Source organism: Anguilla anguilla, chromosome 5, assembly GCF_013347855.1.
Source record: "Anguilla anguilla isolate fAngAng1 chromosome 5, fAngAng1.pri, whole genome shotgun sequence".
In the NCBI taxonomy this organism is placed as follows: Eukaryota; Metazoa; Chordata; class Actinopteri; order Anguilliformes; family Anguillidae; genus Anguilla; species Anguilla anguilla.
The window spans coordinates 47,130,528-47,146,445 of NC_049205.1; the positions used below are offsets into that span (position 1 = coordinate 47,130,528).

The 15,918-nt window shown below is 40.7% G+C and overlaps 1 protein-coding gene across 3 annotated transcripts in view; it reads right to left on the reverse strand.

Annotated features, from left to right (window-relative positions):
- Window positions 1-1,016: 1,016 nt before the first annotated feature.
- Window positions 1,017-15,918, reverse strand: part of homer2 (homer scaffold protein 2) — a 34,071-nt gene continuing 19,169 nt past the window's right edge. For all 3 annotated transcript variants that reach the window (XM_035416542.1, XM_035416541.1, XM_035416543.1), the window contains 7 exons: window positions 12,343-12,474; window positions 12,075-12,167; window positions 11,073-11,212; window positions 7,916-8,072; window positions 7,084-7,194; window positions 4,054-4,134; window positions 1,017-3,112 (listed from right to left, as the gene is read on the reverse strand). In XM_035416542.1, coding sequence (XP_035272433.1) covers window positions 2,924-3,112; window positions 4,054-4,134; window positions 7,084-7,194; window positions 7,916-8,072; window positions 11,073-11,212; window positions 12,075-12,167; window positions 12,343-12,444 — 873 coding nt within the window. In that variant the 5' untranslated portion in view covers window positions 12,445-12,474 and the 3' untranslated portion in view covers window positions 1,017-2,923. The remainder of the gene's footprint in view (window positions 3,113-4,053; window positions 4,135-7,083; window positions 7,195-7,915; window positions 8,073-11,072; window positions 11,213-12,074; window positions 12,168-12,342; window positions 12,475-15,918) is intronic.

Here is a 15,918-nt window from a genome sequence, read left to right on the forward strand (position 1 = left end):
CAGGTACGTATCAAACAAGCGGAGCAAGTCAAATCTGAGCTACTGCCGTTACTATGGAAACAGGAAGGCTCAGCAGTGGTAGGCTACAGTAGCATCAGCCCCACACATTCTTAATTATATTTTACCAACTCGCCCACTCATCACACTGACACTCTGAGAATGCTTGATAGAGAGCTGAACCCCTTTCTGAGGATCACCAGAGGAAAAGAAATCTCGCTTTTTCTCTGAATGCCTCAAGGCAAGGGTATCCTTGCACAACAATGTGCCTGAAGTGAAGATGGAGCCTCATCGATTTGTACTTTTCACTGACGCCATGAACTTGACCAGCATGTTTCTTTGTCTGCCAGAAATTAAATAATAGACCATTTGTAATCATCTCAAATGCACTTCAGATACATTTCTTTTTGTTCCTTTTATATGCATATACGCTAAATATGAACGTTTCAGTCTGATGAAAGTAACTAGATATAATAAATATTACTGCATACTCAAAAGGGTATATGTCATAGCTAATAAAATCCCACAGTTATTACAGTTATCATGTTTGAGGAAACTGCTTATTCATTTTAGCTTGTCCTTTCTCGTCTACAGGCTAGGACGTACAAGCATTTGTAAATGAAGCCTATTAACCTTTACATAGAATCTCGCTACGAGAGAAAAATCGATACCGGGAGTGAGTGGGGGGGATTAAGTTTCCGTGGCAACGTGGCCTCTCAAACGCACTACAGTCATCTCCTAGAGCACAGGGATGCAGCAGAACAGGCTGTGCTTCTGCACTAGCACACAAAGGCAAATGCATCGGGTAAGATATTCATGAGAAAATGTGTGAATGAAAGCTTCGTTTAAAAGAAAGAAGTGTTAAAGAGACGCCTGTCTCTCCACAGTGCTTAAGTTTGTGGGATCCTTATTAAGAAATGTTCCGTGCACCAAATCTTTTGTCTTATCATCACAAAAGACAAATATATCTTCACCTGGAAGATCAGCGAATTGTCTTGTGAAAGAAAACCAACAGACAGCACATTTAAATGAAACTATATTTTAACAATAACTCTATATGTTACAATAATGACCAGAAATCACAAAGGTGGATAGGAGTAGTTTCTGTCAATGAATATTTCTGTATTCTCACTTGTCATCATAGGCACAACCCCTTCATAAACTGAAGCATTAAGCATTTTCAGCATCTGTGAAGGGGAAATATTCTATATGTGCAAGGAGATGGACAAAGTTGTTCATCTGTCGTGAGCATTATCTTGAAAAATCCTTTCTGACCAGTGATGGAAAATAGAATAATCGTTACACACATAGAATAATAGTTTCCCACAGCTGTTCATCTACAAGACGCCAAACTGATTTATGTGAACCACAACATTCAAACACAGCACAGAGCTGCATTCAAGAGGAAGAGAGGGACTTCACATCTTTTCTTAGAAAACACTGAACACAGTACCCCCCCCCCAAAAAAAAAAAAAACTAACAAAAAAACTGGATCTCTATATATAAAATGTATTAACCCAATACATTTGTATAATTAATACACTGTACTCTTAGAGAACATAAGGTAGTGCTGTTAGGTTACTGGGTCCCTGCTGGAATGAGAAAACCATAGACACCAGCACAACGATTTTTGGAAAACAAGTAAATTCGCCAGGCTGTATTGACGGCCCGCAGAGTCGTATTCATGTAGTACATTTACATTTACACAAAAATTCCATAGTCTAGCAGCAGTAATGCACCCTTTCCCCAAAATATCACAACCGAATAAGAAACAGTAATGTGGGAAGCACATTCTTTGTGCGAATGACAGATTCAGACATACTTTGCCCTAAGAATCGACAAAAAAAAAAGTATCACTCATGCAAAATCCTTTGAACACAGCAACCGTAAACTGGGTTTCTGCCATGGTTTTGGATATCCCTCCCACAGTTTATCACAAGTTCCCCTATCAGAATTACTAAAAGCGTCTAATGCACATACAATCTTGCACACTGCATTTCCAAAGCAACAAGGGATTTATTACTGAAACCTTTTCACCATTTCTATAAGCTTTACAAGAAAAGCTTACTCATTTTTTTTCTTTGTGATGTTTATAACTACAAAAGTATAACAGCATCCATAGGATGTGCTTGTCTTTTTTCTTAGTATAATCACCATTCTAGTTTACATCCTTTAGTGTTCCATGACTTTTCTAAGCTTGATTCATGTAATTCAATACAATTTTGAGGAACCTTTAAATTTGTACTATAGGCCATGGTCAGCAAAGAAATGAAATTGTATGAATTTAAAAACACATATGAAAGTACAAATAATTATATTAATCCTTGACTCTTCTGTTGTGGTTATAAAAGAGCTTGTATGCAGAGGGATGGGCCTTTGTTGCAGATCAGAAAGACTTGAAACTGAGGCACTTTGTGACAATGTGCAGATCTTGTATGTGCATATTGTGGGGAACTGACCTGAGATCATCACGATTCAACCGTGTTCAACCATATGAGATTCCCTTTTCTCTTTTTTCCCCTCAAGGTGGCCAGTGTAACTGAAAGCCATGACTTGCTTGCTGTTTTGCTGTGCTTTACCACTTGCCAGTGAGTTATCTAGCTGCGTTCCCCTCTAGCTACGTGAACCATATGCACAGGTCTCAATTAGGATTGAACCCCTCATCTGTCCATCAATTCTTTTTTCTCCTTCTAAATAATGGTTAATTATAACTGTTCAGTAATGTATGAATTCTGGTCTAAGTGTGATTCCAGAACATTGACACAAGAACGTTCCAATAGCTGGAGAACTCCTGCCATTTTGTTTCTCTCCCTTTCATTAGTCTTTTAATTTGATTGGTGCAGCAGAACACACTTTGGGACATGCCATCCCAGAACCCTGACGATGTCCGCCTCTAAAATCAGTACAGCTCATCCGGTCCATCCCCTCAGTTATCCACCCCTAGTTTAGACAGGCCTTGTCGGAACTCGTGGAGTTCATCAATCTTCCCATCCAAGACGTCCATGAATTTCTTGAGCTCGACCCTCAGGTGACCCTGCTTGTGGTGGTTGTCATCTATGTCAGCCTGTAGTGTCTCTATTCTGTCCTCCAGGTCTTTGTTCTTCGTCTCAGCCACCTATGATGAAACATAACATGTTTGGCTTAGGACCTGTGGCAACATGGCAAAGCAATAAAGTCATTGCAGCTCTCTGGCATTACTGTGTAGAAGGTTCCAGTGACCTTGTCTCAGTGGGTCTGCTATAAGATGGGATTTATAGTTTGAAGTGGCTTCTGGAATTTTCCAGCTCCTCTAACCTTCCTCATTTCTGCTCATCCCCAAGTACTTGTACCAGCCATAGCTATGTCGCCGTTTCCAGATTGCATTGTGAGGTGAAATATTTGAGGTATGCCAGTGTTGATTTTAGTATTGTCTTTCTCCTCTGTGCTGCATCTCCCTCTGATGGAATTATTCTGACTCATTTCAAACTTGGAAAGGCAGGGTAAGATGGATTAAGAGCAGGGTGGCTATCATTTAAAATTCTGTCTACTGACATTTACATCAAAGGTGACCCCAATAAAAATATTAATATCGTGTGATTAAAGAAAGGAGGCGGCAACAACCTTTTCCCTTGGCAACAAAACACAAAATGTGCTGTTCATTTCTATGCCACCAGGGACGGACTCTAACAGACTCGGTGTTAAATGCTTGGTAGTACTGTTAATAGCGCATTAAATTTGAAGCCATAATGTCACCAGCCAATCATGTCTTACATACCATGACAAACAGATGCCATCCTGCAGTTGATTAAGTTTGGGTTTCTATTCTAAGTACTGTGATTCCATAGCCTGATCCTGCTGAACAGATGCGTTCCCCCTCCACACCTGAGCGCTATGACACTGAAATACTGCTTTATTAGGGCTTCTTAAAATTCTGTGTAATACACAGTAATATAATAATATAATAATGTAATATAATATTGCAATAATATTGCATATCTGTAGTAGCTTTCTAATACTGCACAAAAGATGTGAATCAATCATATCACAGCGATAATGCAATGCTGTTTTGTAATGCACCTGTAGTTTCTGTGTGATGTTTTCACATTCTTCCATGAGTTGGGGGATTATCTCAGCTTGCTTCCTCAGGTTCTCCAGTTCCTGCAAAAACATCAGACAATACAGAAACGGCACACTGAAACATTACCCCAATCCCACGAGACTCCAATCTGATTAAAAAGATTAAAACCCCCTGAGACTGTATCCATTTATACAATAAATCCCCAATGCACATTGTTCATTCATACATCAACCAACTAGGACTGTACATTAATACATTACGCCTGCCTCAGTCTGTAGCCTGTACGTTTAAACATGAAACCGCTCATACTGTAAACGGTATGTTTATACATGAAACCCCTCATACTGTAAACTGTACATTTATACATGAAACCCCTCATACTGTAAACTGTACATTTATATATGAAGCTCCTTCATACTGGAAACTGTACATTTATACATAAAACCTCATCATACTTTAACCTGTACATTCATACATGAAGCCCCTTCATACTTTAAACTGTACAGTTATACATGAAAACCCCTCATACTGTACGCAGTACATTCATATTTCATATCCCCATGTGACTGCACACTGTACACATTCTTGGAGGAAAGGGAATCCGAAGAGCACTGAAATATTCTGCCAGATCAGCCCACAGACACAGGGGACTGTCTGGGCCGACATGCTGCTTGCAGAACGCATTAGGAGACGGTGGCTGCACAGATTAAATTCTGTATGAATCAGGCTAATCCTGCAGAAAGAAGCGCATAAAGCTTTCATGAGCTCAAGTTAAGACTGCAATAATTGGTCAGCCTTCAAAATTACCCAAAAGTGGCTTTCTCCCAGAGCTGTCAAATCAGAGATTGAGACAGACAGGAAATGTAGGCGTGAGACACTATGGGGCCCAATAATTCGCGGTCACGTTTCCCCCTCTCTGGGCGGGTTTGGTGCAGTAGAGCTTGGAGAGCTCTGGGACAGCCCTGCCTTGCTGCAAGCTGGCCCGTCCCCTGAGTCATAACTGCATGTCGGACAGCCTATGCTGCCCACATGTTCCCGTGTTATGCAATGCAGTCCTCTCGCAACGTTCTGTTTCTTTGATCCAGTCTGAATAAAACTTTTTACATGAACAATCTGTTTCATATTACCGGGAGCATTTGTGTATTAAATTCAGAAAGCTAACTGTATTCCTAACCTGGTTGAAGTAACATGCTGTAAACACTTTTGGGTGTAGCAGTCTATATATATTTAGGAGTATATCATCCTCCCTTCCACTGCTGACCCTGTTTGGTGGTTCAGCCTCTGGACTTCTGTACCAGCTATCCTGTGTTGAGGGAAACACGACACCCGACATTATTTGGGTGATCCACATTCCGCCCGCACATTCTCACTGTCTTCGCCGTTTCCAGAGGGGATTTCTACTGTACATGCTAACAGAAGTGTGTGTGCTTTTCCTGAGGATCGGCAGTAATGATGTAGGCTCCGAGGAGGTAGACTTAGCTGGCTTGCGCGGCCATTTGACATGGCAAACTCTCGGCTGGAAATCAGGACAATGCGGCGAAGGGGGAGGCGCAGGAGCCTCCGTGCTGTGAGCGAGACAGCAGCTGCTACCATCCGAGCCGTCGCCACAGCGCTAAATAAGGCCCCTGTCAGGCTCATGAGAGTGACGCACGCTGACATCCCAGGCAGACAAAAAAAAGAAAAAGGAGGACCGAGCAAAAGTCAATGCTAATGAAATGGCTGTCTCCAGGCAGGGATAGCATTTAGCCATTAATGAACAAGGGTCAAACTAAAGCTCTGCCACAGCAAGACCAGATCCTAATTAAGGCTAACGGCAATGCAGGAGCCACAAGACAGGGCCTGTAACTGTTGTGAATGAAGGACGGTGACAGTAGAATAATGATCCGAAGGAGCGCTTATGCTTCAAACTCCTTATTTTCATCCTCAAATGGCAGAAAAATAATTAAAATGGGTCACGCTGTCTTGAGAAATATTTTTTGAAAAAACTGTATTCCATATTTCTTTCATTTTTTTTAACCCAATTTGGAATCCTCGGTCGTGACTACTACAAACGTAATTTACAATTCAAGAGGGCACATGCTAGCATACAAGCAGCCAGCCATGAAGCACATGCATTCCTTTGATGTGCATGCCATTTTACACCCTGCATGCCACATAGCACAAAGTACTACAGGAGAGAGCTAGAGCTACTTCTAATTCAGTGGTACCCCAAAGAAACCTGACTGAAACCCATCCTACCCTTGAAAGAAGGAGGACAACTGTCTCACTGTGGGCTTCCAGTCTTAGTGAAACTCGTGGCTACAAGATCAAGCATGCCCCTGCAATAAGTACCTTCTTGGACTGAGCCACTCTGAAGCCCCAAAATAAAGCTATTTCAGAGATATATTAAATATTATGTGGTCTACTGAAGTGTCTTTTGTAGGTACGTGAAAAAGCACCTTTAGCAAAATTAAGACATAAAATCGTAGACATAAATCAAATTTTTGTTGGTTTAAGATAACAAGCTCATTCTTTTGTTATAATATGTGAGTTCCTGTATAAGACCTCCAAAGTAATTGATCTATTTTCTTATTTAAAGCTAATAATTTCCCATGGGACCATGGGTAAACACAAAGTTCCTTCAAAATGAATTAACTACATAGGGGCACTACTTATTCTCCAATACCTTTAATGAACACCATCCTAAACTAGCCCATTCAAACTGCCACTGTTCTACTCTTTATTGCACAGCTTGCACTTCTGAGTCAAAAAAGAAGACCTAGCTTAATAAAATATTTTCCAAGAACAACAAAGAACAGGCAAGATTAACAATTTATTTCAGAGATATTTATGAGGTGCACTTTTCTGATGGCATTGAAGCCTTTCATGAAGGGGAAATAAAAAACCAAAAAAGTTTCAAATAATAACAAAAGAAACCTCAGCCCTTACAAAGGAGTGGTGAATAAGCAAAGAGCCTGTATGTGTTTGCATATGTGTGCGTCTGTGCCCACAATGCTCGGCTGCTGACTGGATTGCTGTGAAGGCCTCACCTGTTCCTTTTCCTGCAGTTCAGACTCCAGTTCCTGCACCCGCTCTGTCAGCTGGGCGTTCCTCTCCTTCTCCTGAGTGGCCTCGTCACACTGCGCCTCCAGCTCTGCGATCTGCAGCCAGGGACACAACTCCTCATCAGTGGGGTCCCCAGCTGTCACAAGCAGAGGCGGGTAACCCGGCTTCAAAGAGTAAAAAGACTAACCATGTATTTGCTCCACCAACATGCACTAAACCAGCTGATTACAATAGTTAGTTCTCCTATCATGGTGAAGAGTTATGCTAATTAGAATCAGCTGGTTTAGTGCATGGTGATGGCGCAAATACATGGTCAGTCTTTTTTTTTTTACTCTTTGAAGCCGGGTTACCCACCTCAGGTCACAAGGCTAGGTTAAAATGTGCAGGATCCCCTCATGGGCAGTGGCATCAGAGAACTGCAGCTCTGCTGGCTAGCTAAGTTTGCACTGTGATGCAAGTCTGTGGAATGGTTTCTGCGACGAAACCAAGACTTAAATGCATTTTGTAATTTAGAATAACAAGTGATTATGATAACTGCAGGGAATACTTTTCTTGACACATGCCACATGAAACAAAAGTTATATTTTGTAAGTACAAATTATGGCGAAAGCACGGCTTTTTGGCTGAGAGAAGCTGACATGGCAGATATATTTGAGACTTCCTCCTGCTCTTGCTGTAATTAATCTTCAGCTCATGGTAGATTACCATGGATTTCAGTAGGTTTGGGATTTCCATCTCAAATGGAACATGCAGCATTAAGACGCTCTTTTCCCATTTTAGTGATCTCTATTCTGGCCCAAGGTGAGGGGACCAGACCTTTTCCCTGAGTTGATTGCTCTCCTCCTTGCACGTGGCCAGCTGCTTCTTCCACGTTTCCACATTGTTGGTGGACTCCTTCAGTGATTCCACCAGACGGGCATTGCTTTCCCTCAAGGTCTGTAGTTCTGTCTCCCACTTTTTGGCATTAGTATTGCTAAGAGACAGGAGAGCGAGGTGTGAGGAAAAGTGAGAAGAAACCACTCCAAGTCCACTTAGTACAGTACAGTATAGCGCAGTATAACAAGATCTTATTAACATCCATAATATATGAACATCTGATACTGGATAATGGAATAGCACTGAATTATGTGATATTGAAATGCTCAAGAATAACTATAGAAATTCTTCTGCACAGAACCCAGTGTGATTTTCATTGTCAACACAGCGCATTTAAGAAGTGAATAAATCCTGATGTTGATGGTCTGCTTGATGCACCTCTTCATCTGGTTCAGTATGGGTAAAGAGCTGGTCTTATAACCTAAAGATCACAAGTTTGATTCCCAGGTAAGACAAGGTACATTTAACCTGCATTGCTTCAGTATATATCCAGCTGTATAAATGGATGCAATGTAAATGTTATGCTAATTGTTGTGTAAATTGCTCTGGATAAGAGAATTCATGTTTTTTTTCTGAATTAAGTCATGTCAGGTAAATAAACAGTCAGAATGACTTTTTTCTTTAATGAAACAGCAAACTGCCACCTGCATTCCAAAGCTTAAATATAATAGTTTTTTTAAAGACATCTGTTCAAAAATACCTCATTTCTGTTTTTTTTGTGTATCATTTGACACAGTTGTTTCCATAATCCCTTGATAGCCAGCTAACCATTAAAGCATATTGATTGCAATATCCAGCTGGTCCAGAACACATTACTGCTGTGTGTCAAGGTGCTGGTTATATAAGAGTAGCAACTAGCTGGTAATGTTGGCATTATGGAAATATGTCAATAAAATATTGGGAAGCTTTTAGGACACAAATCAATCTTACATTTCCAAAGTGCAGTGAATGGGCTTAACTATTGCTCTTGTCCATCAAGTTGTGGTCAGTACAAACTAATAACTGTTCAGAAGAGATTTTGTAAATAAACTTTAATTTAAAATAAATTACCGAAATGATAGGACAGAGCTAACTGCCTCTAAAGTTCTTGTTAATTCTTGTTTCCTTTCCTTTGCCTTATCCACAGCAAATGTTAGCTATTTTTTTTCTGAAGAAGCAAATGATGCTATCTTTCTTGCCAGTGGGAATGGGCACATTGCTGTTGCACTCTGAGTATGCATGGATTGAAGAGGTCAATGGAAGCACCACAATAGGCCATTTCACACAATAGGTCTTACTAAAAGCCATTAAGCAAGCTTTATTGGTAGCTCAAGAAGTCCCTCACTTTCCATTTGGAGTGCTTAGAGGCTCCATCATTTTGTTATTTCCTCTGATGCTTGATGTTTGGAGCAATCACGATACACAAGCATCTCCTAGGGGGTCCTACAAAAAACCAGCTGGGGGAATGATAGGCCCACTCAGCATCTTACAGTTGCAGCTCTTATTTGATGCTTAATGTTACTGAGAGTTATGCAGCGCCTTTCATTCCTTTGGATCTTACAGAGTGCTCTAACTAGTGTATGATGTGGACTGAAACGGTCTTTCATCGCCCATTACGACACTCCCTGGCTACTTGAGGGAGCTTGGCAACTCTGTCCTCCTCCCTACGGGGCTCTCTGGTAAGCATATGTGGAAAATTAAATGGCTATGTTTATTACTTCTGCCTTGCTCACTGGAAGCCCACTGGCTATCCCTTTATCTTTTGTAGCAGCAGGTCTCCTTCTCCTGGTTTCCAGGTTACCACTGCTCATCACTTTGTGGTGATGTCACAAAGTTCACATGGAAAATATCCTTGTGTGGTTAACTGAGGCTTCATTCTGTAACTTCAGTCTAACTAATGCTAAGTGAATTTGTACGGGGATCCTGGCCTGTGACATCAAGCACAAGAGGTCTCAAAAAAGGAAACCAAAGGCAAGTGTTTTTGGATGTAAAAGAAAATGATAAATTCACACAGAATGTGCTTGCCCTGACCATCCAAACACTTGAGTCAATGGTCAAGTTCTCCTTAACAATTTTATTTAATTAAATATGCAAATTTGCAGTTCTGAGTAGATATGCATATTAAGTGATTATTGTAATAAACACTACAGATGTTAGCAGTGTGCACTCCTTGGAGGCTTTAAAATATTGTAATGCAATACTACAATAGGGCTATAGTAGCTTCCAGTTAGAATTGGTAACATTGCAAAACCACAGCCTGACTGCTTGCTGTGATACTGCTATACATTTTGACACTTGGCTTCACCCACAGTACTCTCAACTGGTACTACTGATTATGTGAGGTTTTTTTGTTGTCACTGCGTGATGTTCATCCACCTGCCCTTCACATGTCACACAAGTGCGGACATTACATAACGGAGAATCCCTTAGAGGCATTTTCCATTTTGCCTTATCGTTCCCTGGTGCCGTGTGCACGGTTTATCATCTCTGCCAGACTCCCCCTCCGGGCCACTCACACTGCATATGCCTCGTATGACTCGGTTGCTGCACTGTTGAAATATCAGCACATCGCTGTCACGCGTTACCCATACCCAACATAAGACAAGCATAGCACTGGCATGGCCTGGCACGAGGTCCTTGGATCAGATCCCAGAACAACATCGCCTGCCATCTTGTGCAGGCACTGCCTCTCTGACAACACTGTGCACTTCAATAGCAGAGCAGCCTGCTAAGTGACGCTAGTGCTCTGAGGGATAAATACTGTCAAGTGAGCCAAAGATAAGATGGACTACTGATCCAGAGGCAAGGCAGAAATCCGTTCCATTTCCTTTGGTACAGTCGCTCTTAAACGTCAGTCCAACAATAACAGCAATTATGGGCAGTCACTGCCGGTTAATGTGCACTGACACCTTGGCTAACCTTCCAGGGAAAACGGCTTAATAGCTATTGTTATCTACACTCATGGTCCACAAGACTGCTTTGCAGCAGTGGGTACAAAGAAAAGATTTAGACAAACTACTGTGAAACTCTCTTTGCCCTCTAGCGTTTTGCGGCAGGATGTGACGATCACAGGGTGGGAGGAATGAGGAAGGGGCCTGCGTTTGCGAGAGGAAGTCACCTCTGTTCTACAGCGGTCTTCAGGCGGTCGTTCTCACTCTTCAGCAGTGCGTCCACAGGCCCCACGTGAGAGATCTTCTCATCGTCGGTGCCATTGATGCTGGAGGCCTGAGTGGACGACGGGGTGTCACGGCCAGATTCCTTCAGCAGAGGAGGATGAGGAGGAGGGAGGAGGAGGGAGGAGAACAGGAGGAGGCGGTAAAAAGCATGCTGCTAGTTGCTCCCAGAAAACCTTTGACACAGAATATTTTCAGAAGTGAGTATGCATGTGAATATGTCATTAAATTTAGGAAACCATTTCTGCATTCATAGCCTCCATCAGAAGCATCCTTTAAAAGGCACTGAGAGCCTGAATTATGCAGATCCCAATGTAGCCAACCACCTTCCCAAGCTGTATCAGCTTCTCTAATCTGTGGAAAGTCTGATTACACAGACCGAGGCACAAATGTATCTGAATGGCAGTTTACTGTCATTTCTGCCACTTACAGACTGAGATGAGAAACACCAAAGTACTGCAGAGAAGCTGCTGTAAATGAAAGATAATGACCTTGTTTTCAAAGGCTGTTCTAAATTAATGGACACAATATAACTATCAGGTAATTTCACAGGAATTATGACCATTAAAATGGCTTTTACACACATTAGCAAACCATCAAATGGATTACTATCCTTGGAGTCTTGAGCTTTCTGAGCATGATTAATCTGGTGCAGACACCTGATAGCCCTGATAGGTCTGCTGCTGTGCTCTCACTACCCATCTATTTTCAGTAGTGGGAGATGATCCCGCAGATATACTCCCGGTAAGCAATATGTGTCACTTCAGACCCTGCTCAGCATCTGTGCTAACACAAGTCATTCATTTGTTATCATGATACAGATCGATTTCAGGGCTGCTGAGTTTAAGAGGTGAATAAGTTGAAACTTTGGGCAAATAAAGGTCAAGCAAGATCCATCTGGTAGCAAAACTGTGAATCGCTCACTTATCAATAAGCAGTTGAACTACCTGGGAATGATTACTTGAGGTTTCCATTTTTTCTTGAGATTTGTCCCGTGCAAGTTTTGCTGCCTCTTTGACTTCCAGGAATTTTTCAGCAAACTGTAATAAAAAACATAAGCAGGTGACAGTCAATAGTGAACTGCAAAAAAAAAAAAAAAAAACATTTAATAATGTGCACCCCATTAAAAGCTAACTTGGCAAGTAGTGGGACATATTGCAAAAATGGCACAGGTGTGTCTGATTAGAGCAAAGAATTCCAAAAAGTCTCACTAACTTTTGCCAGCTGCTGTTCTGAAGAAAATCCAAGGCCAAAGACAGTATTGGCCCTGCTGTCGGCCCATTGGCCAAACTTCTGTGAGGTCTTTGTGAAGGTCATGTTTGGTGTAATCGTGCTGTTGATGATCACCTGTTGGAAAGAACCATAAATATTTGGGTAACTTGCCAGTAATTTACTCATTTAAATAATGGCATCAAGGTTTAAACATCTCAGTTTACACAAACAATCCCTGGTGATGAGTTTGGAATATTCTCCAATGCATGCTAGTAGGAAATGGAGAGGAACGAGCTTGGTTTCTAAACACTTAAAAAATGAATCACATTCCTGTATCTCATTTAGTGCATCTGATGAAAGCCTGTCAGACTCAAAAGGTCGAATGTCATTCAAAAATGACCTGACATTACAGTGTGCGTAAAGCTATTTGGATGTGGTCTCCTAGGAGACGCAGCCCCTCCTCCCCCGGTGCCCTCGCTTGAGTGATGCAATGGCAGCAATGTTCATGAGCCGCACAGCTGCAGCCTGGTGTTGAATGCTCCCATTGAGTCAGGAGAGTACAATATGCTTTTGTAGTTCTGCTGAACCGCACGTGTCCAGACACAGACCTCTCCAGATAAATCTGCTCCCTCTACTGCTCGCCTACACAGGGGCAGAATGAGCGCGCATCACTCCCTGCCCCGAGGCAGCAATGGGGCCTAACTGGGCCACAATGAACAAGGACATCTGAAATCCAATCACCCTTCAGGAACACAAACCAAGTGATAAAACCGTCGAGCACAGGAACCTTTCAGGACATCTTACTCAGGCTTCCTTTATGTCTGGTGATACAACACTGTAAAATGGACTCAAACCTTAAATTAAAAGAAAGAAGCTTTAAAATAAACACTTCTTATGAATCAAATTCAACCACTTCAGTTTTACAGTTTACGTTTCATATCGGTTACACCATCCTACAAAAACAGTTAAATGTTCTTCATGTTCACAAAATGTTCTGTGCATTATGACTACTCCTAAAATGTGTAACATAATTTGTCTGAAATACCAAAGGTATAGCCTCTTTATTGAGATATTGCTGACAGTTTCTACAGTTACAATGTTGTCAAATAATAAACAGTGTAAACATGCGGACTCAATTAATATTTTACATATTTTACATACTAAATAAATAAAAAAATTGCTCAATGTATATAGAAAGTATATCAGAATTAAAAGGTCAGGGGTAAGAATTTCAGTTTCTGTCTCCACAAAATGAATATGTGGAATTTAATCAGAAGCCTCCACAGTCTAGAATGACCAAAGCCATCTTATAATGAAAAGATTTGTTTCTCCACTTACATGAAAAAATGTAATGCATTTTAAAGCAAGGCAGGAGGCAAGAGGTGTAAAAATCCTGCTGTTACTGGCAACTCTGTTCTGAAGGCAGTCAAAGAAAGTGTCAACCTAAGCTTTACTTTAACATGCTATGGGATTAACCAGATAGGCAGTCAAGGCGATCTGAGTAAAGCCTTGTGTAGGTAGATTGAAGTTTGAGCTTAAGTCTGTGGGTGACTGGGCATTATGGCTGTGTAGCGTAGGAACCTCAAAATGGAGCCTTCAAATAGCAGTCGCATTCCCTCCCCTCTCCCAGCACAACAGGAGGCGGCAATGCAAATTACCCAACTATTAACTGAGAACACAAGACAGTTTAATGATGATGCATCCCACATCTAATGGCAACACAGTTTTTTGCATCTGTCTGAAAGCATGACCTGAAAGTACAAATTACTGCCAGCAGTAGACTTTCTACCTCCCCCACATAGTTTTGTGTTTTTGGTTAATGTAATGACATCTGTATCCATCTCTCCCTTTTTTTAGGGCAATGACTACACAGCTCAGCTGGTGGACTGGACGAGCTGCTCTTGCATGCGACACATGGATGGCACTGCTGACTGGCATCCTCTGTCCCTGGCAGGCAATAATGTGGCACCCACCTCTCCTTTATGCAAAGCACTGACTCATTGATAAAAGACAAATGGTCAAAATTTGCTAGTCCATATCTGAGAGCATAAATCCAATATATTAATAACAAACAATGTCAGAATAACCATTTCAGACATGCTTCAATAATCTTATTTTTATACTTAGTTTTGATGGAAAACAAATGGCAGTGGCTGACAATCACACAGCAAATGAAGTTTAGGAGAAACATTATTAGCACCCCTTGCTGTTCCCACCTATTGTCATAAAATATAATTTAACGGCTCAGTTATTACTGTCAGTGTGGAGGCGGATTCTTGGGTTAGGTCAGGAACAGATGTGCATGGCTCCCAATATGATAAAAGTGGATTTGTGCCATACCAAAATTCTGAAGCAATAAGAGCTTACAATTGTTAATAAGTGACTTCCTCATGGAGGTGAGTCAAATGCCTGTAAAATTATTATCTCCTTTAAGCTGGGACTGCATTTCCACCGCTTACAATTGAATCATTTTCAATGTATTATCCAACATCCTCGGGCTCATTTCACAAAATTGTGATGTCCACACGACATATGAAAATCACAGGTCAATCTGCATTAGTCCCATATTTCTTTTGATATTAGCCTTAAAATAAACCCAATATGAAACAATAGCTAATGTATAGCAGTAAATAAGCAAATCAGATATGTGGGCATAAGTTTACAGCAATGCCTATTTTCACTTGGGATGCACATTCAGTAGAACCACACGCATATCTTCGTCTGATTCACATACATCTTGTTGTCATCAAAAGCCTACAAAGAATTAGTAGTAAATGACCTTATTCTTAGTGAAGGGTCACAAAAGATTATATAAAGAACACAATGACATTATCAGCAATGACAATCCATATCTTCTAATATTATAAAGGAAACAGTATTGCATTATTTGGCATAATGAGATTAGACTTAATAATTATAACAACTAAAATGATTGGTTTATCATAGAAGTTAAGATGACTACTAAGGGAAAGAAGGTTGACATGCTCATTTAGTGGTTTAGGTGTGGATGTGGAATCCTAGTAGCCTAAATATTGACAATTTAAGAACTACATATACAGCACCTGTTGTGCAAACTTAAGGTAAAATGTTTATTGCTAAATTAATTCTGATTACATGGAGAGTAAATCTGTGATCGAACACATTTGATGTTCATAGCTCTCATATCAACTCTAAGTTGTTTTAATGCAGGGAATTTTAATGCGCTTTTATTACCATATCAAAATATACTAACCTGTGTGTGTAGCTACTGAAAAACAACACAAACAAAATAAAGAAAAAGAACAACAACAATTAATGGTGAACAACTGGGCTGCAATTAATTTTATTGCTCTTTTTTCTTTACAAGCAACATAAATGGCAGTTTAGAGAGGGAAGACAATGCTGTGCTCAGTAGCCATGTAATGGTTGCAGATGTGAGAATTATGAACAACAAATTTCCTGAAACATGTTCTGAAAATAATTTGTGATCTGTGATAAAGGATATGATAAATTAAGCCAATCTTAATGGTTTTGTTTCAACTTGTTTCAACTCTTGCAAATTGAAACAAAAATGTAAACAAATATTTGCTAACTTCAAGG